This window comes from Calypte anna, chromosome 7 (assembly GCF_003957555.1).
Source record: "Calypte anna isolate BGI_N300 chromosome 7, bCalAnn1_v1.p, whole genome shotgun sequence".
Lineage (NCBI taxonomy): Eukaryota > Metazoa > Chordata > Aves > Apodiformes > Trochilidae > Calypte > Calypte anna.
This window is the reverse complement of record NC_044253.1, coordinates 26,252,490-26,278,549: the sequence shown is the minus strand read 5'-3', so window position 1 is coordinate 26,278,549 and position 26,060 is coordinate 26,252,490. Positions and strand designations below refer to the sequence as shown.

Here is a 26,060-nt window from a genome sequence, read left to right as displayed (position 1 = left end):
ACTGAAAACAATGTCAAGCAAAATGCCCAATGCAGCAGGAGCAGGCTTTAGTACTGGAGAGGAGGTCCGCAAAGAGAAGGCTTGGACAACAACTTCAGCAAGAAATTGAACTGATCGGTTATTTTCCAAAGAGCACAAAGCAAACAGTTTGAATAAAAAATAAACCCTAATTCATTTCTTAGCTGTTTCAGTCCTTGTAACACAGATTGCCAGACACAGGCAGTTTTTAAACAAATGAAGCATGTGCTCTTTACATCACCATGTGTCAAAAGGATCCAGGACAATTAGAAAAATTAGGTGGATTGACTGTTTTGGAGGATGAGACATCCAAATTCAAGGGGGGGTTGAGGCTTTGCCTGTCTCTGTACCTCATTTCCCAGCAAAGCAGAAACACACGCTTCGGAGGCATCACAAATGGCTGTCAGGTCGTGGCCTCCTTCAAGGGCCAAGACAACGCGACCCCCGGCCAGGCCCATCAGCTGCTTCGTCAGGTACCCAAAGCCTGTAATGAGGGAAAGAGGAAATGCAGGAGAAGGGCAAAGGTTGCGGCTGGAATCAAGCTCCTGGCAAAGGATCAAAGAATTACAGAAAGGAATTACATCATATTAAAAAACCACAAGGGATCTGAAAGGACTCAACGCATAACACAAGCCAGGTTGGATTTTAATACTCTCACTGCAGAATTCCAGCCACAGTTCCCCACTGGAACTGGCTCGGGCAGTGGGGGTGGATCTGTATCTGCCCCACCAGTGCTTTGCTGGGATTCATCCCAGGTGAGAGGCATCCCCATCCCTCCCTGCAATCCCACAGCACCCTGCATTCAACATAGCAGCAAATATCTCCTTCAGAAAGAAGGAAAGAGCGTGGCAGATGGTGTCTAAATGCCCTGCTTTGGAAGATGCAAAGTCAGTGCAGTCATGGGGGAGGGAGGACGAGAAGAGGAAATCCATAAAATTGCTGCTGGTGCTTTCAGTTGCGATAGCAGCACCAAAGTGCCCCAGAGATATTTGACATCCAGTTCTTAACAGACGTTTCTTCCCCTATATAATATGCTATAAAAATTCCTGGGGCACCTGGGACTTTGATCATATGACACACAATACATTTCTACTCTTTAAACAAAACAGAACCAAGCTGCAAGGATATAAAAAATGTGTCCTCAAAGCAACCTTCCCCCTTAAAAAAACCCACCAAAACAACAGCCCAAGAATGAACAAAAAAACTTCAAATCAAAAAAATACAAAGAAAATCCAGGGCATTTCTACCTTCCATCCATGCTCCCTGCTTTCTGTTTTGCAGGGACCCCCACAAGCATCTTTACAAACTGGCAAATTAACAGCCAGAAAAAAGATTCATGGCTGAGCCCAGAACCAGTTTTTACAAGAGTAGTAGAGCACAGGAAATTTGACAAGCAGATAAACAAGACCTTCTAGTTACAAAGTGTTTCTGGATAACTTAAATAACTTGTCTCTTGTAAATTTATTTCACTTTATTCTTATGTAAAGTTTATAGGTTCAGCTACCTTACAAGGTTCTTAAGTTCACTGTAGAGAAGAAGTTTCCTGGCTTAAATAAACTCTTAAAAAATAATAATAAAATCCTTTTGCAAGAAAAAACCATCATCTCAACTGACTTGAATGAAACAGTGCCAGATAAACCCAGCATAACCAAGGGGGGTATGTGGGCACGGGGTGGGATTTCAGTGCATCTCCTGTGCAATGAAAAATGTCACAGATCCAAAGCAAAAAGGAGGCTCTAGTGGACCTGTAAAATTGCTTAAAAGGTGGAGAACAAAAATATTCATCTCAAGTTTTTAACAAAGTATCCTGAAAGAGGAAATGGACTTCTCCCACCCTTCAGATCAAGGCTCACTGTTTACATTTGGCATTGCCTCTTTCTGCAATTTTACATTAAACCCAGCATAACTCTGATGCTGCAGCTGTCTTCTGTAGAGATGTGACCTAGTAACTTCCTTACATAATTTATTTGCACTCAAAAGTGAAATATGCAATGCTTCAAAAACACTAAGGCTTCAGTCAGATGAAAATATGTAGGGTTTGTGAAAAAAACACATGAAAATTCAAAGAAAAAGGCTGAAAAGTGTGATTGAAATGAAAGATCTTTAGATAGACCCCAAAATGTAAAAACTGCAAACACTGTACTTTAGTCCCTATGACAGCAGCACTTTAAGAGCCAGCTTTGGATCTCTGGTCTTATGACTCCGAAACTTACATTTTGCTGATAGATTATATCCTCCAAGAGGTGTGGGATGGCCTTCCACTGCATCGAAACCAGATGACACCAGCACAACATCTGGGGCAAATTCATTGGCAATGGGCATTACTACCGTTCTGTAACAAAAATTGAACAGACACATTACTTTAGCTCTTGAACAAAGGCAGGAACACTCAAACCATCTTGAACAAACCTGTTATAAAGCTTTGCATTATTATTCCACGGTAGCGAAGCCCATCTCCTCTTTTCTTAGAAGGTCAGAGCCTGTCCAGCAGAACACCTTGCATCACCACACAGTACCATTTTAAAGTCTACCTCCCATTATTTTTTTCAGTGAGGTCTATTAATTCTTCCATCAACAGCTTCACATTTTGTCAAGGAAAATAAGTTGTTGTATGTTGTGTTTCCCATTTCTGATCATATCTTGCTTGAAATACAGAGCACAAGGGGATAAAGAGAAAATAAGAGGGCTCCTGGTACATGATGCAAAACCACCTGGGAAACCTGTTCGATGGCAACCTCAGTTTGGGGCACTTGTCCCCATGTTCTTCAAAATACCTGCTTTAGCCTTTGCAGCATCTGCAAAGCAGTTTTACTTTCTCCTTGCTGCACTTCTCAATAGCTGTAACAAAAGGCTGAGTATGTTGCATGGAGCAAAAAGGTTTAATATGCAAGTACCCTCCACCTTCCCCAAATACATCTCTTTGAACTCTGGTTCCCCATCCTCTGATACTTAGTTTATTAAAAAAAGGACTGAGCTGCTTAGTATTGATAAACCACTGCCTGTTAAGGTTGGTATTTAAATTAAAGAGGAAGTTGTTGAGGAGTCTGAAAAAGACTTGTTGACACAAGTCTGCTGCTGAGGAGCCACACAGCAAAAGGCCTTTTCCCTCTGTTTTCTCTTTGATGCACTAAATTTCTGTTCAAAACCGAGGTTTGAGGTTGCAAACACCCCACTGCCCACATCAAGATCCCAACTAAGCAAAACTGGAAAGTTGAGCAGAGCAACGAATTGCTTCTTGGTCTAAGAGCTTCAGCACAAACACAGCAGAGCTGATGTTACAGAAAGGAAAAGAAGTCAAAGCAACAAAGCTTCTAAATAAGCACAATGCAGACAACCACAATCTTTGCTGATGAAGAAAGCCCATTGCAAGCACTCTTGGATCAACACCTTTTCAGTTCCTGCTGGGAACCCACGTGCATGGACTTCAAATTGATTTTGAAATTTTTGGTCAGGCATGGATAACTGCAGGACATGGTGTAAAACGGAGGGATGCAGAGGGTTCAAACCTTCATTTCAAGGCCCTTTATATGAAGCAATGTTTTCCAATTTATATTCTTTATTTCCATCATAAAAGTACACCCTGAATCTGGGATGCATCCCTGGGGCAGCCGGACCACTGCCATCCCCTGCTGGTACTGCAGATGAGTTATTTCCCTGATCCTCATGCCAGGAACAGCCACTGGCAAAGTTAACTTTCTAACACATGAACTGAAGTTATTCACATTGCAAAGCACAAACCTGGTAATATCTTTGTGTAGATGAGAACTTCCCTTTTATTGAGTACATTTGTTATGTGATGTGCTGAAAAACAGAGCTCAGGAAAGTCTGGTGTTGAGATTGCTCAAGCTCTATCAAGACACCCATAAGCATTTACATATTTTGCTACAACGATGCTGAACAGCCACAAGACACCTTCTAGCATCAGTGACTTGTATTAGCCCCAAAACTGATCTGAGCTCATGCCATGTCACCCCCCACGGAGTCTATTTTATTTTGTTTTATCTTATTTTTAGTATTAACATCTACCACAGGATGAGATACTTCCAGTGTTGGTCAAAGCCATCAAGCAGTTTCCATCGCCACCACTGAGCAGTTAGCAGGGATACCCAGCCCACTGAAGGTCTGGTCAAAGCACTCACACACTAAGCTGTCAAAAAAAAAAAAGCCTTTTAAATTTAATTTTTAGCCAATTAACTGCCACAGTAACCTAACAGCCTCTTGCAATCTTCCTGCCTGCCAGGCTCCACACAGAGGCATGGCAATCTACACAGGAAGGGTCTTATTTTCTTCTCACTATTACAAAATCCAAAAGAGGAATTTTAATTTTTTTTTTTCCTCAAGTGGCATGATTGCTGTGTATGTTTTATCCTCAGGGACTACACAAGAAAGACAGTTTCTGTTGATGACTTAACAGTTGACAAAAATCTGTTCAGTGGAACCCACAGAGGTTTTAAGGAAAAGCCACCTCCTTCACAAAGGACAAAAGCAGCAGTTTTGAAGCAAGTACACATGGCAGAAGGTTTTTTTCCCCCTCCCCTGAGCTTTGATGTCCTGCTGAGCTCTTTAATTTTTAACAGAAAACTGCTAAAATCATCAGATTTTTTTTTTCTTTTTTTCTTTTTGGCTTCCCCCCAGAGTTATGATCCCACAGGAGCTGCTAGTACCTCAACTGATGTGCAGGACCACCCATAGCTGGTGGGAGAGCAGACCCAAACCTGCACCCCCAAGCTGTGGCTGTGGTCTGTCAGCACCCAGCAACCCACACAGCCCTGTATTGGTATGGATTTTGTGGCTGAAAACTGACAGTATGTCTGCTGATGCCCCAGTACTGATGTACCCAAGGAAGGGAGACAGCCAGGATACTGCTGGTGATGCTTGGTCAAAGGTCTCCGGGTGGTGACAGCGGTTCAAAGGTACCCACTAGTGGCACAGCCACCACGTGGGCAGCACCGAAGCACTGAGAGGTAACCATCAACCCTGCCTGTGCAAATTTTAGGAGAGAAAAAGCAGCATTTCCTGGGTAAAAGTTAATCAATTGGTATTTGCCAAGAGTTAGAAGCTGTTTTGAGGCTGTCCAGAGTCTTCTGTGGTGCAGGATGGGGTGGCCTGACAGCTGCAACTGGTTACCCCTGAAAGCATCTCTATTTCTGAGCAATTCCTAGTGCACAGGAAATTTTCCTAAGGTCTCCTAGAGATACAAGAAACATGTGTCATCCAAGGGGTGCTGGGAGGACAGACAGATAGTCTGTGTCCATGGGATGGGTGCCATGAGCCTGTCCTGGGAGACTTTGGGGCAGCTGGAGGAGAAGTGCAACATGAGAGTGTCTGAATAAATAACCTCATGATGCTTTTGGCACCTTGACCATCACAAATCCATCCAAACCCAAGAGCACTCTCAAATCTGGGCTTGAACCCTTTTCTCCTAATTCCAGTACGACAGGAGTACTCCAAATCCGCAGTCCCTGACCTATGCTGATGCTCACCATGTACATAGCCAGCTACATCTCTGGCCATAAAAAATTGATCAAGGAGGATCCTCCTTGCCTCTCAACACTCCCTCATTTTCTCCTTTTTAATTGTAAATAAAAAATTATATATATATGTATATATATATAAAAATTAATAAGACTCACATGAAAATTTAAAATCCAAGCAAACAAATTGCTTTCACACAATGCATTTCTGAGTTCTCATCTGTGGGCAGCATTTCAGGCACATGCAACCCACTCTTTTAGTTTTTAATTTTTAATTCTTTAACTTTTAAAAAAAATTTTTAAGTTTTTAATTTTTCTTGTCCACAGATGAGTCCTTTGCTCTGAGCCATCATGGCAAAGCTAAGTCCCCATGAGAAAGCAACAATTAAACTGCAAACAATCCTCTGGCTTTGCCCTGGTGAAGATACTACAAAAAAAGCCAGAAATTCAAACTACTATCAAATGTGAGTATTTTTGGCTGGAACTACTTCTTTTAACTAATGTCTGCAGAGTAATTCACTGAGGGATGAAAGGGTTTGTAACACTGAATATTCATTAAAGTCATGTAGTATTTTTAAAATTATCTTATCTTTAAATTTCCTACACTTTAGAGTTGTTTTGCTTCCTTAAAAAAAAAGTAAATCCTTTCATTTGACTCTGATACAGCCAAGCTGAACAGTTATGCATTAATTGATACTGATGGCTGCAAATAGTAAGAACTACTGATCGAGTTCTCATAATCTAAGGGAGACAGAAAAAGCCCCAAATAATTATATATATATATATTTTCCAGAAGAATGAACAATATTTAGTCTGCTACTAGCAAATTCACCAATTAAACGCCTCATAAATGACAAGAAGGTTAAACAATCCCCCAGAGGATTTATTTTTTTTTCAGTGCTCAATTGCAGCAAACACATTGGTGAAACTTAGAAGGCTGAGCCTTTTCTTCAGTGTCTTTTTCCAGTTGCTGGCCATATGTGTATCTACATATATATCCATCCATATCTATATATATGGAAATGTTATCTGCTGCTCCTAGGGCCAATCAGCCCCCTGAAGACTCTGGTCTTTGTTTCTCCAAGCAGCCATCTCCATGGTTATTTACTATGTCAAAAGGGATTAGAAGCTTGGGGACAAAATGAGCATTGGGAGAGCATGAGATCCAAAATACAGAAACAACAATTCTAGGCAAAAAATCAACTCCCACCCCCCACACCTTATTCACTCTTGAAAAGGTTTATGGATCAAAGCAAAAACAAAATTCTCCCTCTAAACTGGCTCCTGAACTCATTTAATACTTTCTGAGGAAGGCAGGAGGAGGGGAGAGCTTTCAAATGCAATCCTGGCTCTTGCTTCTGGTTGAGGTGTTTTAAATAAAAATAAAACTAACACGGAATCAAGCTTTATATGGAATTATAATTGTAGAGGAGACCTTACCGCAGGGGAAAAAATGTATGAGACAACATGACTGCTAGAATCATCAGGAAAACTTTCTCCAGGGTAAATTCAGAGAAAAATTGTGGATAATACACTCCACTTTTACTAAGTAACTGTTCTCATGTAATAGGGAACTAATCGCAGTCTTTGCTTTTTATTCTGGAGGTCTCTTAGCCAGGTTTGCAGACTCTGCTTTTGAAAATGGGGATTTATAGGAGCAAACAAGATTTCTGCTTGTGTAACAAGTTAGGGAAAAACAGACCTCCTTCAAAAAAAAACCAAACCCCAAAACACAACACAAAACCAAAAAACCCGAATTTTACAACTGTTTGTTTCTATAACTACAAAATAGCAGCAGTGAATACCAATAGCATTTTGATGAGTTAAGGACTTTGAAAATTATATAGCCTGCATTTTTCACATTAGAGTTTAATACATTTCTGCCTGATCTGTGACATTGGTATTGCCCACATAGTTCGGGGGTGAGTTCAGCCCTGGGACCTTTGCCCAGTGAGCAGTCAGCTAAATTATAATGTCCCGCTGGCTCGGGCAGGCAGAGCTATGATGGACAGAAGGTGCTCCAAGCTCCCAGCAACCCCCCAAAATCCCTTCTGCACAACTTATTAGTGACCAGGGTGACCTCACCCTGCTCCCCCTTCCTGCCCCACAAAAAATAATGATACACAATAATATCACCCCAACCTGAAGATGGGGCTGGTGATTTCAGCTCTCTGGGGCTGGTGATTTTCAGCAAAGTGAACGGCAAGGCTGCTCCCTGCTCTGCATTTCTGACTCTTGCTCTCACTTGTGAAAGGGCTGAGTGGCATCACCAAACACACAGGGGTCAGGGCACTCTGACCCAGAGCTGCAGTGTAAGAGGAGGAGCCAATACAGAGAGAAATGCAGGAGAAATACCATCAATGAAAGTTATCCTCCTCTCCTTGGAAAGAGTAAAACCAACAGGTTTGCAGTGCAGGGATGATAACTCATCGGGATTCACTTATTCACTCATCAGAAGACTAATTTATGAGGATAATTATCTCAGTTATTATTTCATTAGAGGACATGCTTTTATCAAAACTACAGACCAGCTCATCCTGAAACAGAACCTTCAAGAAAGATGAAAAGTATGTTGTTTATTTTTCTTCTGGTTGTTTTAGGTAGTGAAATGGCTTTCTCACTAAAAGCAGACAAGTATTCAAAGAGTTAAGGCTTAAAAAAAAAGAAAAAAAAAGAAAAAAGAAGTATATCAGTATCTTTGCCTAGCTCAAAGGATTTCCACTGATTCCTCTACAGACTTCAAAGCCTCACAGTTTGGCATTTGGACTGGTTTGAATTAAAGCTCAGTTCTCCACTGTGAGTTTCCAAGTTCATGGTGAAAATGCCTGCTGCTTCTGGAGTTCATTATGGCCAATTTTCTTATCTTTTATTCATCTTAGGTTTGAACCCCGGCAAATGCAACGTGGCATTCGATGGGGTGGAATAACAAGGTGCTGCCTTGAAGGCATGCATTGTCTCAAGGGGCTAACACAAGAAAAGAAGGAAAAAAAAAAAAAAAAAAAAGAAGAAAAAAAGAAGGGATATATGACCCATTCCCTTCACTTTCTAACTCTCAAGGGACTATAAATTGCAAACTTCAAAGAGTTATTTTACATTAAAATCAACAGAAAGATTCAAGGGGCAAAAAAAAATGTTTTTCAAAGAAGCTGGTTAAGATTTAAAAAGGTCACTTGATAATGTATTATCATGACCAAACTTGGCATAAGATAAAAAAAACCTTCCAATTTAACTTACTGTCTGAAGGTGCAGACCTGGGGCAGACCACGGGAGGTGCTACTTAGCAGGACACATCCCAGAATCCCAATACCCCAAAGAAGAGCTGTGACCAGCTCCAAATATCTTCAAATAGCTGCAGTCCCTGGGCAAAAAGAAACCTGCTTCTATTAAGGAGTGGCTAGAAAAGGTCTCATTGTGCAGACTGATTAATTTTCCAGGAGCCTTGTAACTCAATTAATATTTAATAGCAAGTGTGTCTTGAGCTACAGGTTCTCTCCATAATGAGGAAATCAGTCTTGTTGACTGCTGGGATAAACAGACTTCCATTCTGGAAGAAAGTGCTGCTTTCCTTGCAAGAGGAATAATACATGGAGATAAATGAGAGTTATTTGACAAGATGCTATTTTAAATTGTATACATTCTTTGAAGGCTTTTTAATGGCAGGCTCTAGAGTAAAAGCTCTTCTTTCTCAGTATAAAGGAATATAAATACACACACATGGGGAAGAACAGAAAATAACACTCCCAGATTTAATGCTATTCATTGAAGGCAATACTCCATCTGCCTGCCACCAGAAAATCGTATCCCATATTTTGGCAACCGTGTCTCCCTGAATTTATGTGAGGTGGTCACCAGAAGCTCACTAAATCTGGTTTAAGGACAGAAAACCACTTCAACGCATAGTTTTAGAAAAGATGCCAGCTGGAGAGGGTGGACCCACAGCACAGGGGGAGGCAGGAGGTGGAACAGGACAGTCCCTAAAAATAATAAGGCCTAGATATCTGGAGGTCAGAGAATTGTATCAGTTCTCCCATGAAAAGTAACAAAAAGGAAAGTATGGTCTAGCTCTGGCTCCTGTTCATTACCGCATTACCTACATGTTTTCCTGTACCCAGAGATCAGCCTTTGCTTCACCTCGTTCTGTTATTTCTATAGATAATTTCAATTCCTTCTTTTTCCTGTTCTTTGTAGCTCTAGGAGGTAAATGCATCACTCCAGCCCTGCTGCAAGTCCCCAGAGCAGCCATGATGTACAATTGCCCTCTGGGGGTATTTTGCCCTTAGCTGCTCTGAGCAGCAAGGTGATGTTCAGCCCATACTCTTGCAGTGCTCACACAGTGACACAGCTCAGAGAGACCACAACCTGGGTGTGCATCACCAGAGATCAGCTTACGTGTGTTTTGCTTCACACATCCCCTCTATGATGGTGATATGAGGACAAAAGCAAGGATCAGATCAAATGGCTCAGTGCAGGTCCCTTCCCTGTGATCCCCAGGTACCCCATGCTTCTGTGAGCAGTACAATAAAACCAGCAGGGCATCAACAAGAGGCTTCATCCCCTGCTCTATTTGCAGACTCAAACAATGCCAATTTTTTGGAGCATGCTTGAATGTGCTTGTACTACCCCGCACAGCAGTTTATATCTGTTAAGAGATGGTTACATTTTTATTCACAGCACACAACATGCTGCTTCTGAGAAGACACCAGAACCCAGTAAGGAAAGCACAAACCTTATGGTTCAGTTGTTTCAATTTTCAGTTGGTTGCAGCAGGCACAGTCAATATTTTGGGTGAAACAAGACAATAATAAAATCTAAAGCTTATCAGATACAGTTTTGGAGCAGCTGCACACTCAAGTCTGAACTCACAATGAGCTGTTAAAAAGCTTTTCTGGGCTCTCCTTCCCATCCAGGTGGGCTTACTCATAGAAATAGTCAGCTCAAAGAAGTAAAAAGATTTTTAGCCAGAACCAGAAGAGCTTATTCATATGAGTAGTCATGTTAAACTAATGCATCACTCAGTGCTGAGCAGTGAGTATGTCAATCCCCTGATGACACAGACTCATTTCTTATAGTTGGCAATATGCTATTTACTCAGTTCAGCTTTATTTTTATTGTGGTACTCCAAAAGTAACTGCAGCTGGTTGTAAATATTGTCTTTCTAAACTTAAGAAGAGAGAAACTCATGATTAAGAAGGGCTGCACAAGGAAAGAGAAACCCAGTTTAGGTGAAAAATTTGCTTGTAAAAGGAAAGCTTCAATATTACCTGAAAGCAGTTAAGTATTCGGTGTCTCCCATGGGTGGATCAAGGCCTCCAGTAAAGGCCATGTTGACATTGAAACCAACTCCAGCTCCTGTGCCAACCTATAAAACAGAGATGCTACTTTTAATCACAGACATGGAAACACAAAGTCTGGCAACACATCACTGCTGTTTTAACACTCTTCCAGTTGCCTATGGATTTTGATTCAATAACTTGGTGGTAGTGAGGGTAATTTTTCACTTTAAAGTGACCTAGTATCCAGAAAGTGAAAATAAAGCTCCTCCATGTTCTGATCTCCACAGGAGCTGTATTTGACTGCAGCTCAGTCAAAAAAACACCTCTTCACCAACTGGATCCTCTTCCTCTTGCAGGAGAGTGTGTTACATGCAATACCTATAATTTCGTTTTCATTTTTATTCAGGTGTGTGGTTTATATGTCAACACAGTTGCAACTGGGGGAACAAACTGTTTTAATCAGAGCGAGCTCCCCCTCTGCTGGGGAAAACTGTGATTCACAGAGAGGAGATTTTCACTGCTCAAGGGACACATGGGCAGTTCATGTAAGTCCCCATCCCTGCGTGTACTGCCAGCGTGCTCACCTGCACTGACTGCAAACAAACAAGAAAGGGGAAAACTGAAAAATAAACCAGGGCTTTCTAGCAGCTTGTTTGCCAAGAAGCAGGGACATGTTTTCTCCACCTGGACTGAAACCCAACTCACCCAGGCTGACACCCAGCTGCCTGTGTTCAGTCCCTTCATCAAGAGGGGACGTTGCAGTTGCCGTGTAGCAAGGAGCCAGGCAGTATCTGCTGCCACCAGTGAGGCAGCTCTGCAAAGGGCTCTGAGCTCCCTCCTACACACAGAGCTTAGTTTTGTGAGGTTTTTTGTTTGGTTGGTTTGGGGCTTTTGTGTGTTGTTTTTTTTTTTTAGGTTACTACATATTTAAAAAAATATAAAAAATTAAAGTTAATGTGCTATACAAAACAGGGATAATTCAGGCTAGATAAAGCTGCAGGGCTTTTAATGCGTAATGCTTATAATGTTGCAAATATTGCTAGAAAAACACAGGGGTTCATCCATCCATCCATCCACAGAGGGTTTTTAGCTATCTGTGGCTTTAATTAAATTTATTTTGTATTCTTTGTTTTATTCAGTCTGGAATGACACATCTAAATATCACTGTGAACAGTAAATAGGGAGCGAATAGTACAATCTTATGACTATGTATTTTGTAAACCAGATTACTAGATTACTAAAAGCTCAGTAAAAATGCAGGTCTGAGACCTCTGCACATCCTGAAGCAGAAATTAAGCCTGATGCAAAGTCCTGCCGTTTATTCACTACAACAGTAGTGCACAAACAGGGTGATGAAGCTGTATCATGTACGTTTATATTTCTTAGAAACTGAAAAGGCAACATTGAGTTTGATGAATGTGAAAATGTAAAATTAACAGGATAAGAATTCCAGGAGTTTTCAGACATAAACTGGAGCTTCTCAGGTTACATAGAACTGAGTATTTCCTATACTTTCCCTTTGCTAAATCACTTTGCAAGGACAGTATTTCCTGCCACCCTAGAGAGAAAGAAAGAATGTGAGGGATGTAGAGCTCAGGGAGAAAGGTCTCCCACCTGTACCTGCCCAGCCCTTCTGCTGCAGGCTCTGAGGACACCACTAGGACCTGCTGGATCTGGCCCAGTAGCATCAGTGGTGATGCTCAGCTACCCCTGTCAGAGCTGCACAATGGGAACGTGGTGGTCACAGTGAGCGATGCCTCAGCATGGCCAGGAGAAGGGGAGGTGGATTGGTTTCAAGGCTGTGCAAGGAAACCTGAGTGCCAGTGGCACAGCCAAGGACAACCTGTTCCTCCTGCATCTAACAACTTAAGCCTAGAACAGGGAAAACCTGAAAAATACAGTGAGTGCTGGACAACTGGCAAAGGGCTCCTCTGGAACCGTTTCTTCCATAAGGGCTGGAGAGCCTAATTGCATTGACTCATTTTCTGCTTGTTAGCCAAGGCTTTCCTGCCAGCTTGCGGGGCAGGACACAATGCCCATGGCTGTTAGGACTTGGACAAGAAGGCACCAGACAAATACACAGACTTGGGTGGTATGTTCCCAAAGGGGCACTAACAAGCACCACCGTGGGAGCGGTGTCAGGAGCCTCTCTCCAAGGCCTGCCTGGCAGAAGCTCCCTGAGATTTTGGGGGCACTTGAATACCAGCTCTGAGCAGGTCCTATCAGACACAGGTGGATGCTATGCAGATCCATGCTCTTACCTCATCAGGAGCACCACTGCCTGGAAAGAAGTTCCCATCATCGTAGCGATGTAGTGAAATATAAAGAACGTTTGGGTCATTGTAGAAAGCTTGTTGAGTACCATTCCCATGATGAACATCCTTTGGGGACAGAGATTGTATTATATGAGGGAGGTTAGATACACATTGAGTCCATGAACTTGGGATTTGGAGGGGTTTTCTTTGCTGCTGAGCTTCATTTTCTGTGCCTCTCTGATCTAGCTGAAGAAATTTATCCCAAGTGCCCTACACAAGAACCTGCCCTATACAGCTGGCTTTGGGTGACATTCCTTGTTTAACACACAGGATAAATGGGGGAAACACAATCTCAAGCTTGTATCAAATCCGAGGAAAGGATCAATTTACTTGGAGGGACAGAACTGGATTCATAAGTTTGCAGGATGGAGACACTGAAATATAGATTGGAGCTGGGTAATTGGAGTTACCCCAAATTTGCAGCTTTAATCAGTCTGCGGGGTAACAACTGATAGAAGTGCCCAGCAAAGTTGTGTTGGACCTAATAAGGTTGAACAACCCAACCTCCCTACCCAGATCCCCTATTGCATTGCTACTTGGTGCAGAAAAGCAGGACAGGTATTCAAAATGCCCCTTTCACATGAAAAACAGGAAAAGGATGTCCATGCAGTAGGCCAATAAAGCCAAATTAATCCATTTTAAGCTGTGAGTCTAGCCCATGGGAGATTTGAGAAACCTAATCAAAACTCTTGGCCAATACCTAGCAACTCAAATGCCTTCCCAGCCACACAAATACTTCTTTAAATCCACAGAAATCAATCAGGCACATTTTTACATCCATACATCGACACAGCCAAATGCCAAACAAGCTCTTTCTCAAATCTGCTATGCTGTCTGTAGAGAATTCTGGTGTCTTGTTGCAATTTAGAGATTGCTTTTGACTGCTGGCCCACCCGCACAGAGGCTGAGCTGGCCCACAGGCAGGACACTCAGACCATCCAGGCTGACAGTCAAGCCATGCCAGACAGCCTGTCCCTTGTAATAAGTGGTCCTCACATCTTGAAAAGAAAGCTAGGATGGGTTGTAACAGATAAGGTAAAATACCTTCAGAAAAAAATAAACAAAACATGGCAAGGTTCACAGTTACCCATCCATGAGACTGTGCTGGTCTTGTTTTAGAAAGCAACTACTTCTTAATTACAATTTTATTCTGAAAACCATGGAGCCCTTAAGAAATATTTATATTAAACCCCTTTACAAATAACAAATCACACTTTCATAAAACAGATTTTGGCTTGCAGAACACAGGTGACATTTTTTTCCACTGACTCACAAAACCATGGTTGCCCTTGCAAGAAAAATATAACAAAACAAAACAAATTTTCCACCTGAAGGGTGAGAAGCAGCATTTACTTACCCAGTCCACTATAAGGATTTTGCTAACGTTCAGTCTTTGCTGGAGCAACTTGGCTGCAATTGCCACGGAGTTAAAATAGCAGAAACCCCTGGAGGCGGTGAGATGGGGGAGAAAAGAGGAAAAGGAGAGGTGTAAATTACAGGTTCCCTCAGTTTCAACGCATCTATCCTATATAGAAGGAAGAAATGTCTTCTGCTTTTGATCTTCTTCCCTCCCTGGAACATGCCCATGTGTTAAATTATAGACACAAAACAGGCACACAGCAGCAGGTGTCTTACAATCCCTCAGGAAACTGGGAACATCTCACACTTGCCCAAACCTGCTGCAATGGGATACTGCTTGGTGCCAGCTGTGCATGGGACTTCTAGTACTGTGCACCAGGGAAGAGAGAACAGGAGTGGATGAGGAGAGGACATGGTGAGGGGGAAAAGAAGGGAAAGGACCCAGGGCTGGAGTCCTCCGAGAGGCCCCAAAACACTGAGCTGAGGGGAGTTCAGCAGCAAGAACATATTTCTAAAAAAGGACTAATTGCAAAACTATGGAATTCTTGAGTCAAGATGTATATTTTATTCCTGTCTGACATATGAACTCGTGGTTTACACTGGTCAGAGCACTGGGTAATTTCTGGTTGGAATAAATCTTCATATTGAGGGACACAATTTAGTGGTGGACTTGGCAGTACTATGCTAACTGTTGGACTTGATGATCTTAAAGGTCTTTTCCAGCTAGAACAATTCTACGATTTTATCACCCACCACAGAGTGCTGAAAGCACCCAAGACATGAAACTTCAGTGCCTGTAAAGCCAGATGCAAAAAGCCAACATGATTTATGCAAGGGACCCTAATTTGAAAGCAGTCTGATGGCAAAGCCCTGCTATATAAAACACATGGAAGATACTTGACCTGTAAAGCCTTTCCTGCTCTTCCTAATTCAGCACTGTGACCCCAGGACATGGGTATATTTGCTCTTACTGCTGCCTTCCTCACATTGGATGAGCACCAACACTTAACAAAAAAGAGTTCAGAAAGGTAAAGTGCTTTTTCAAAGAATGACTGTAATACTGATTCTTGTAAAAAATACTCACTTGAAACCACTAAGAAGGATTTTACCATCTTTGAAGGATTTACTGGGAGCTTTGACTAGAATACTGTCTCGCATATCAATAAGCAAGAAATTCTGCAATAAAAACCTAACTAACAACCTTTCTAACTTTCATCTGCTGATCACACAACAGATGAACACTGAAGCAAGTTGCTAGAGCACATTTGCATACTTACATGGGTGTGCTCTCTTCTGCGTGGTGACCTGGAGGCCGAACAACAGCAAATCCATTCTACACACAAAAAATAAGAAAAGGAAGAAGTGAGACAGAAAGGAAGATTTATGGCACAAAGATAGATACAGAGGATGCAGCCAGAATTGTTAATTCTGCATTGGAACCATGCAGTTGTTCCCAATGGATTTCTCAGAAATCCAAAGTAGTGGATGACGCTCTCCATTCTGGAGATGGAAGAAAAAACCCACATGGATTTTATGGAGCCTGGTTGGTACAGTGTTTCCTTCCATTCAGTGAAAAAATAATTCCGCATGGGGGCAAGAACAAGACCATTAGATAACACTGGAATAGTGATTTCACTCCCTGCTCTGGTTTCCTCCTGCCTTTTAATTGGTGCGTAAGAACATTCACCAGGAGCCTGTTGTTCACTTGCTGATATCCTCAAAGATTTTTATGACTAAGACCAGATGGTGCCATTAAAATGAAGCTAAGTGGACCTCCTGCATAACACAGCCCCAAGCTGAGCCCTGTACAGAGCCTGTATCAAAGCCAACTTTTATTTTCGTACCAACCTTCAGTTCTCCTGTGGCTACTTTGAACACGAGCTCAATGACACAGCCCACGGCCAGGCGAGCGGCACCGGACGAGTGAACTTCATTCCAAATTGTGTCACTGTCGACCTAGTGGAGACACACAGGAACCACATTTAGAAGCAACAAGGACCACTAGGAAACAGAGACACACGTTTTATGAAGAAGTGATTCATATGTATTAAATGCAGATTTATGCATTACATTTAAATGCATTCATTTTAAATGCATTCCAGTGCAGAACCAGTCTTGGCAGTATCAGTGCTGGGACCCCACCAATGGCTGTAACTTAGTGTCCATCCAACCAAATGACCCTCAAGAGATGACCATCTTCAACCCTTTGATAAAGGGTCAGTGTTGTAGCAGAGGAGTAAATTCAGCATATCGAGGACTGTAACTTTGCAGGTCTCTCCTACCAATACTCCCACAAACAAAACGGTACCAGTATTTCCCTTTGATGGTTGGTGAAAACTGACCCCAGATGAAACAAGAAGGTTTATGAAATCCTTCAATGGTTCTATAAAATAATAGTTAGAAGGCAAACAAACAAACCCTAACAAACAATTAGAAAAGATGTTTGGTAATGGACATTTAAGAGATGTCTGCCCAGGACTGCCAGGGCAAGGTCAGGCTGACAGCAGTTTCCCTCCGGAACCATAAGATCAACTCTGTTTCATCAAAGAGATCTTCAACATCTAGCTGCTGACCACAGCCATTTATTTCAATGCTAAATATTTGACAGGACCACTATACTCTGCATTTTTCCCCTGAAAATGTGAAAACAGGACAAAGGCAAGGCAGGGCATTCTGCAGACACCCCCATGCCATTATTGTAGAAGATCACCTCCCAGTTTAAACAAAAAGTGAGAAGCAATGGCTTCTGCCAAAATCATCCCAGTAACTGTAGGAAGATTAGTTTGCAGGGATGTGATGAAATGCCTGTTTTTTGTTTTTTACTGCCATTCAGCCACAACTCGGAGGAGAGCAGAGGGGGAAGGAAGGTTCCCAGGGGGATGCTTCCAGGCTGAAGCTCTGGATCTCCTCTGCTGCACTCCCAGCTGCCTTGCTCGGGGCGATGAAAGCCAAGCTTGTTTGCTTCTCTTGCCAGTCCCCAGGCTTTGCAAAACCCAGACTGCTGGGACCATCCCATGTCAGGCCAGCTCGGCAACATCACAGGATAAATATAACATTTCTCAATGTGAAGTATCACCAGCTATTTTTCACATATTACTCTGTGTTGAGTGTATTTATGGAAACAATGGCAATGGAGAAGTAAAGAAAAAGATTGTTTTGTCTGGCATCCAGTCTGCTCACTGAGCTGCAGGGAGATGCAAGTGGCCTCACAGGAGAAGGATCCACCTCCTTCGTGGCTGTGCTAAAGCCAATGGAAATGGTCCCAACTCTGTTATCAGGGATGGTTTTTGGCAACATCTGCCCTGTGGATGCTTTTAAAGTCACAGTAAACCAAGAAAGCACTTGAAGAATACCAAAAAGCCATCTTTGTGCAGTTATCCTATTAATACATGTACTATCTCAGACCCAGAAAGCCCACACATCACTGCAAAAGCCCTGCAGTGACTATTTGTGGTATGAGCGCTTCCTTGGGCCCCCATAAATTTGGGCAGCAACATTGGAACAGAAGCACAACTGAGTCTGAGTTACACACAACACGACCAGGAGTCCTGGATCAGTACTACACACATGCAGGAGATGGGACTGATCTAACCACAACTCTCCAAAAGCCTCTGGAAGAAGGCCAAGCTGCTTCTCCTACCCCACAACCACTGTGCTAGTGCTCTGCAAGGGTCTCTCTTTGGGGTCCTCCTCAGCTGTCCTATAAAAACGTTAATGGGATGGTTGAAACTGCTTTGCAATCAGGGTAATAATGCTACATTCCCTTTGGGGATTCAGCAGACTTCATACTGGGATCTTCTCCCCCCTCCCCATCTGTGGGCAAGAAACACATAGTTCATACAACAGAGAACATCTTCTTGCCTTTTGCTAAGAGCTGACCACCCCAATGCCTTTGGTCTGACTGCTCAAGCGAGATACAGCTGCACCATGCAGTGTGGACTGACCTTATCTAACCCATCTTTAAGCACATCTGGCCCATCTCTATGTATATATAACCCATGTTAGCACATATCTAACCAGTCTCTAAGTATATCTAACCCATCTTTGAGCATATCTAACCCATCTTTGAGCACACCTACCCATCCTTCTTGGTCTTGAAAGAAAATGCTGCAGGACACCAATAGCCACTGTGAAGCACCACAGTGGAATGGAGATACAAAAAGCCAAAATTCACCTGTCCTAAGCATGGCTTTACCTAAGGGATCAACAGACCCTTGTATCTCCTCTGGTATTTGCTCATGTCAGCCTTCCCCTAAGGCAGGCTAAAGTCAACAGTGCCTTAGGCAGACTCTGTCACGTTCAAACTCTTTGATGCCTGCAGAAACTGGGCTCATGTTGGCAGCATTTCAGAAAAAACGAGGAGGGCAAGACAGAGTGGTCTTGAAGAGTTACTATTTCTGCAGAAAGAAATTAAGTACTTAAAAATAAAGTATTCCACTTGTCATTTAATAGCCAATTTCTAGGAATCTGCCATTCCCTCACATTCAGCTCTCCAGCAGAAAAACCAGATCCAAGAGATGTCCATTGCTGCCTTCAAGCTCTCCACTGCTTCATCTGGCATACAAACATCTCCAAGATAAGGATTTACCCAGCTCCTTCCCCAGAAAGGATGTCTGGAGACCACTGGGCCCTGCTCCAAGGCAGCACTTCATCATATGTGTGACTGTAAGTGTTTGAACAGTCCCACTGAAGCCATCAGAGCTCTGCAGCAGGGGGGTGTAGACTCTGCCATGGTGGAAAATGTTACTAACGTGGCCTTGAGTTCAACTGCTCTGCAGCTCCGAAGCTGCTGCTGTTGGGTGAACTGGCTGCTGTTGACCCCTCCATCATTCCTGAATTCCAAAGTTCATTACAGGGGAGATGCTATTTGGCTTTCCCTGCCTATGAGCTCTTTGATGTAGTTGCCATCACAGGAGTTGTTGCTGGGACAGCACATCAAGCCTTACTCAAGCCTTACCATCTGGAAGGACTTTAGGGAGAGAGGAAGCATATTTCTTGCCTTTTGTTGATCCAACAGCATATATTTATCTTTTTTTTTTTTTTTCTCCCAGGCTGAAGGATACAACTGCATCAGAGATACTGTGTCTTACACATCTGCTGTTGTTGGATGGGCAGCAGTTGTCCTGGTCAGCATGCTCATCTTCCTGAGAATAATATTAATGCCTTGCTCATTTCAATAAGGAAGCTGCTGTTTCTGCTAGGTGAGCCTGGAGGAGTGGGCTCCTTTAGCTACGGGGACCTGCTGCAGGCTCTTAACCTTCACAGCATGTACTGTTATTAGAAAATGATGAGGGAATGAAGAAGACAAAGGGTCAACAGTTACAGGTGAAACCTGTAAGAGTTTTTCCTTCTTTATAATGTTAAGTCTTTATTAATAAGCACGATGAGGTTCCTACTCCTGCTGTGTATACTCTGCTCTGTACTAATGTGTAGCTGCTTAAAAACAAAATGAAGAAGGTCCTATAAAAGGTTTCATTATTCTCATCTTTCCTTTAACTGTACAGCTACACAGACAAGAAATTAAATGCAGGGATGGGTAGAGACAAGTTGGAAAGTGGAGGGGATTGAAGGAGTTCTGCTCTTCCCTCATCACTGCTCACCACCTCATTTCGGCAACAGCAGCACACACATCTTTACCAAACCAGGCTCTTACTGCTCTAAAGCACTGAATAAATACCCATGCTCACATTTTGTTATTTCAAGACTTACTAATTAGTCTCTTCTCATTTACATTCCATTACAGTCCTCTTCGTTGTCTCTGCTCTGCAATAATATACTTTGCTTGCACAAGGAAAGATTTTTATACACACTAATCAAGACCTTAGAAACAAAAACAGAATAACGTATTCTGGAAGAGACTAAAACATTAAGAACATTTTTTAAAGCTCTAGCTCTTTAGATATTTTTAGAACATGCACAGGAAAAGAAAACACTACACACGAAAGAAAACAAAGTTTTTAGCTACCATAATATCAAGTCTTGGAGTGTTACGAAGAATTTGGATGCAAGGAAGTATTTTGCAGATTTTCAAAGCTCGTCTCCAAAACCTTCTTCTAATTATCTTGGATTATGTCACGCTCTGGTGCACATAAGTCATACATTAAAAAGAGTGTGTGCTGCAGAGAAGGGAAGGTAAAGTCCTAAGTGAAAATACTGCATACTGCACTTGCAGATGCTTCTTAAGATTGGCGGGAATAAATTACTGTTGTTTAAATCAGAGCTCACATCTGTGTGTATATGTGCTTCTGTGCTTTCTTTCATGCTACAATCAGCTGTCTGCAGATGGGAGGAGGTTTGCTAGCATCAGCTAGGGTGATAGGAAAGCTTCTTGCTATAAAGCAAACTGAGGGGAAAAAAAATTGACAAGACTTCCCAAGCACCAGGGAACAAGCAGGGGACTTTTCAAGCACCCTTTTTCTCATTGCTTGATAGATGCTTTATGAGTTTTTAAAGAAAGATACTGAAAAGTGTTTTGGGTTCTAAACTTCTTGCTCTTTCACTCTTTTTAACTTCCTTAGTCTCACTCCCTGATACAAAAAACTCACAGCTGCCCAAGTGCCCAACCTCATCGTGGCACTTCACAGCTCTTCACGAGCTTCACCCCTGCTCCACATCACCTTTCAGCCCCATGTATTCTTTTAATCAACAGAACATCCTCTCCAGAAAAAAATCGCACTGTTTAATAGTTCACAGAAGATGGACTTAGTTTCAAGCTTTCCATAATTTCAAACCCATAATTTCAACTGATACCCCCTGCTCCTGAATGATTAGGACTAATAAACAATCATTTGGCTTTCACCTGCTCCAGACCACTCCTCTTCAGGCATTTTTCTGCATAAAACACTGAATTTAATGTGCTACATTACTATCACAGTACTGTTTAGTTTCTTACCACTGTGACAATCCCTCCTTACAAAGCTGTCAGTCAGTCAGAAAGCTGTCTAGCATCATGGTGAGCTGAATGCAAAGACTCATGAAGCATCCCATAACTTCACTTATAATTAGTGAGAGAGAAAGTCAGAGAAAATGAAACCTCACCAGGGCTGCTGCTGCACAACCTTCTCAACTTGTAAGAAAATTATAAAACAAAGAGACTGATTACTGCTCAGCAAGAATTAATGTTCTGCCAATCTGGCAATCTTGTACAAGGGAGCGTCTACATGAAACTCCAACACTCAAAAAACCCTCAGTGGACACCTTGCAGTCTGAAAATGGTCTGGAAAACAACAGCAGAAAAATACCTGTTAAGGTCTCTTTCTACAATAATTTGAAATAATTTCACTATACTATAACACCTTAACAAACACTCTATCTCTCAGATTTACACTGAAACTTCTTTTGCATGGAAATTCTTCCTGGCTGATATTTTACCCTAAGCTCTGATTTTTTAAAATCCTGCTTTCTTATCTCTTAAAAAAAAAGTATTTAGTCCATTTAAAAAATGTCTTGTTATTCTCTTTTTCTTGGTGCAGAAAATAATTTGGTTTTCATCTGCTACTGAAAGACTTGCTCTGTGGCCCCAGCTAAGGTCCCAACTATAGGGCTTCTTCCAACAGTTTCCCATAGCAAATCAAATCAAGAGCAACTTGTCTCCCAGCACTGGCACGCTAACAAAGGCTACAGTTTTCTCTCTATTTCTTCAACAAACATCCCATGCTGCTAAGCCAGCTTTCTTGAACAAATCTCACACTTCGAAAGACAGTAGAAAACCAGGTTGAAAGGACCACACGAGTTCATTGTACGTGCCTTCTACCCCAAAGGAGACGCTCTGTGCTTAAAGCCATCCAGAGCACGTGAAAGTGCAAAGCACTTAATGAGCTATAGCAAATCATTTGGTACAAGAGTCTCATTTTATCTACAAATGCATGGCTGGGCTGTAGATATTAACGAGAAATGCACCCCAAATCACTGGAGACCATGTTTTCTTTCCGAGGTAACTGAGAAAGGAAAACCAAGCAAACGGGCAGAAATCTATTTGTGCAAAGAAAAATAGTAGCCGATTCCTACAACTACTGGTTTTAAAAACCTTTCCCTAGAAAACATGAAAATTATCCATCAGGATTGCTAAAGCACTGTACGAAAGTCAGCAAATGTTTCATTTAATATTTCAGGGTGTGTGGAGACAACCGACCAGCAAGCTCACTGCAAACGCTGTCGTTATCAAGAGCGTATCGCTCATAGCAGCACCGTGGCATTTCCTGCCTGCTTTTAGGATTTAATGCAAGACTTCTGGGGCCACGCTGGGCTCAGGCACTGTCTCTACTTGTTACCATTCAGTCTTCATTTGCAAATGATAATTTCTGCTTTGAATGGGATGCCTGACTGCAGGGCAGAGTAAATCCAAACCTTTAAAGCTCTAGCCAAAAATTTGCCATGAATTAGGAGGCTGCAGCATATTTACAATAAAAAATAAAATATTTCAAGGAGTGCTCAGTGGTGGCGGTATGAATAAACGCCGATTATTCTTTTTTTTTTCTTCTTTTTTTTTCTTTTTGACGGGATAATTTTCAAAGCAGCGATTTTGCAAAGACTCAGGAAGAAAACAATTTTGTTTCATTTCCATAACAGAATCCAGACCCCTAAATTCGACCTCACGAGCTACAATTATGCACAAGAACTACCACTGTGAATTTTCAAACACAATGCCTTTTATTGTCTCTTCTCATTCTTTCCCCTTCCTGTTCTCCGAGATTTTCTGTACTGTCACCCTCCACAGAAACTTTCGAGCAGAAAGTCTGACTTGAAAGGAAAACTTTCAAGTTTTCAGGCTTCAAAGGAAAACAACATTGCAAACTTTGAACTCGAGGTATTTGCGATTTTCTCAGCCTTATGGATACAAACAACTCAAAAAAAAAGAAGTCCTTTTATCATACAGAATCTTGACAGATGAAAACTAATGTTCAGCTTTTTAATGATGGATGGAGGGGTGTTTTAGTCACCTCCTTCAGAATTCACTTGTGACTGTTCTGCAGCTCAAGAAACTAAGGATGCCAAATATTGAAGGCTGCGATTCTCTTGTGCTATGTAACCTGCAAGATGTTTCATCCGAGGACACTAATGTAGCCCAGACACAAATACAGCAATGCAATAGTTACAGTAACTTCCCAAATATTGTCCTCCAATATCACTATTTTTATTAATATGTTTTCCACCTGCACTAGGAAGCTCTGAAGTACAAAGACTGAAGATGAAACACCTATGCAGCAGAAGCAGCATGAAGAGCACATCTTGCTTTCTATGCAGAAAGCTTTTTTCGGATCCAAGGGTTGCTTTCAAACGGAGTAACCTCCAAGCCATTAAACATCACTGCCTGGGAAATGAGGTTTCTACTCCTAAAAGCCAGAAACGAAACATGCCTCTGAATGTCACACACACTTTGGCTCTCCAAAACAGCTTAAAAAATCTTCACGCTGCTTTTGAAGAAAGGCATGTGAGGCTGTCGCTGCAACCCCGCACCCCAGGCAGACCCTGTTTATGGGGAACATCTGCTTGCAATTACCCACTTGATGGAATGCAAAGCAACAATTTTGGTTACCATTGAGACTGGGAGAACAAACAGGACATTATTTACACATTAAAGAGAGTACTCACCCCGACACCACCGCAAGGAAGCCTGACGAACATGGACGTTAGAGAACCTGTAGGAGAAAAAAAAAAAAAACACAACATACCCTCTAAGTCAAAAAGTCAAAGTTCACCAGATTTTGGTCCAATTTTAGGGCAATGCTGTAATTTTTCTGAAGGCAGTAACAGAGCAAGGCTTTCTTGCAATTTTCAGAAAACACACAGCCAAGCCTGTAACATTACAATACCTATGTGCACAATACACACACTTGTTTAAAATCCTTTTCAATATAACCCCCTTATAAATCACTTTTTTTTTTTTTATTTTTTGCAAGGTTTGTTTGCTGTTCCAGTCATGCTGACTATAAATGACTAAGATGCTACCAGCAACTACACAGCATGTCTTCTCAGATGAACATCTTTTATCTCTTTCAACTGAAGAAGGCCTAAGAAATCATAAAAACATTTTAATTATCAGTCATCTGCATAGTTGACTCTAGAGTGCATGGGATTCATGAAAGAGGAAGACAAAAAATAAACAAGTGGAGAGCAAACAGAACATGTGTTTTGACTGAAAGTGCAAACCCAACATTAAGAATTCAAGAAAAGTGCAGGAAACCATCTGCAGGGATAATTTTGCATCTGTATGAATTGTAACATCCCTTTCTGGGCTTGCATATGAGGAAATTATCTTCCATTCAAAATCCTGCAGGTTTATAAACTGTAGACTGAAACAAGAACACGCTGTCTCATGCCCGTCACCACCCTACGTGCGTGATCTGTACACGTGTCTGCACACCGCAGGCAAACACAGAGATGGAAATATGTGCATGCAGACACTGTAAAAGATCTGGAAGGCATCGTCTGAAATTCATTTGCTTGAGACCTATTTAAAGCTAAAGAAAGCTAACGGTGAAACAGACTGAGGTGTTTGCTTTTTTTTTGGTTTTCTTTTTTTTTTTTCCCTCCATTAAACCAGGTTCTTGCTCTGGTCATGTCAATACAGAAAAAAATAAATTCCTTTAAATGCTCACTACTAGCTTTGTAGAGCTTTGAATGAGCCATGAGGGCAGACAGACTTTACTGAGGACCATGCTGGTGTCAAACACATCTCAGGCACATCCTTTACCCCTGTGACTGAAAGCTGAGTTAACGCATCTGTATTATTAATCTGAGTCCGCAGTGAGATTCATTCTTTGATTAGATCCACATGAAAGTTCTTAGATCATCCTACTTCAGACCTCCTGTCACATCTTTCACTGCTAATTCACCCATTATTTTGATATTTATCTCCTTGACAACAACTTGTGATTGCTCTTCACAAATTAAAAGCAGCCTTATTTGCCTAACTTTAAACTTGTTCAACAGGTTCCAAAACCTCACACTGTCATATGAGAGACAGATTTGTATTTTTCATCCTCAGACTTTCAAGTGTTTTAGCAACACTTCCAGAAGTAGAGATGGGCAACCTGGCTTGAAGGCCACCACCTTCAAACTCTCATAATAGAACACAGTAAAGCAAGCCCTTGTGATGCTCAGGGTTCTCTGAGGAAAGTAATTTCAACATCAGTGGTGGGTTTTTATGTAAAACTCTTCTACATGTTTAAAGAGGGGCCCTCTTTGAGAAAGGAGTAAGACTCAGAAGTCAAGAGCAACAGACAACTGCAGAAGTAGAAATGAGCAGCAGAGCCACATTGATGCCTGCTTCCAGTTCTGAAAGACCTGACCTATTTACCCCCTTCCTGCTCTTTCCTGAAGAACTGCCAGATGAAGGAATATTCCCCTTCTCATTTGCAGAAACTTAAATAGAAACATCCCGTGATCTCATCCCCCAGCCTTACAAACTCTTCATTTTAGGCTGAGGTTTCACTTCCTCATAGACATAGGTGAAGAACTTACATGTCCTCAGCCACCCTGTGGCAGTCATACATGTCGAGACACTCAGTTTGAACAAAGTCCCATTTGCATACAGGAGCCTCACACAAAGCTTTGGTCTCAGACTTCAAACCTGCTGTATATTTACTCTCTAACATATTTAAAAGAACCCTATAAAGCTT

At 41.9% G+C, this 26,060-nt stretch overlaps 1 protein-coding gene across 17 annotated transcripts in view; it reads right to left on the bottom strand.

Moving 5' to 3' along the window:
- Window positions 1–26,060, bottom strand: part of HDAC4 (histone deacetylase 4) — a 259,775-nt gene that overhangs the window by 9,823 nt on the left and 223,892 nt on the right. For all 17 annotated transcript variants that reach the window (XM_030453803.1, XM_030453800.1, XM_030453789.1 and 14 more), the window contains 8 exons: window positions 24,031–24,077; window positions 16,288–16,395; window positions 15,717–15,772; window positions 14,438–14,525; window positions 13,027–13,146; window positions 10,754–10,851; window positions 2,232–2,350; window positions 369–502 (listed from right to left, as the gene is read on the bottom strand). In XM_030453803.1, coding sequence (XP_030309663.1) covers window positions 369–502; window positions 2,232–2,350; window positions 10,754–10,851; window positions 13,027–13,146; window positions 14,438–14,525; window positions 15,717–15,772; window positions 16,288–16,395; window positions 24,031–24,077 — 770 coding nt within the window. The remainder of the gene's footprint in view (window positions 1–368; window positions 503–2,231; window positions 2,351–10,753; window positions 10,852–13,026; window positions 13,147–14,437; window positions 14,526–15,716; window positions 15,773–16,287; window positions 16,396–24,030; window positions 24,078–26,060) is intronic.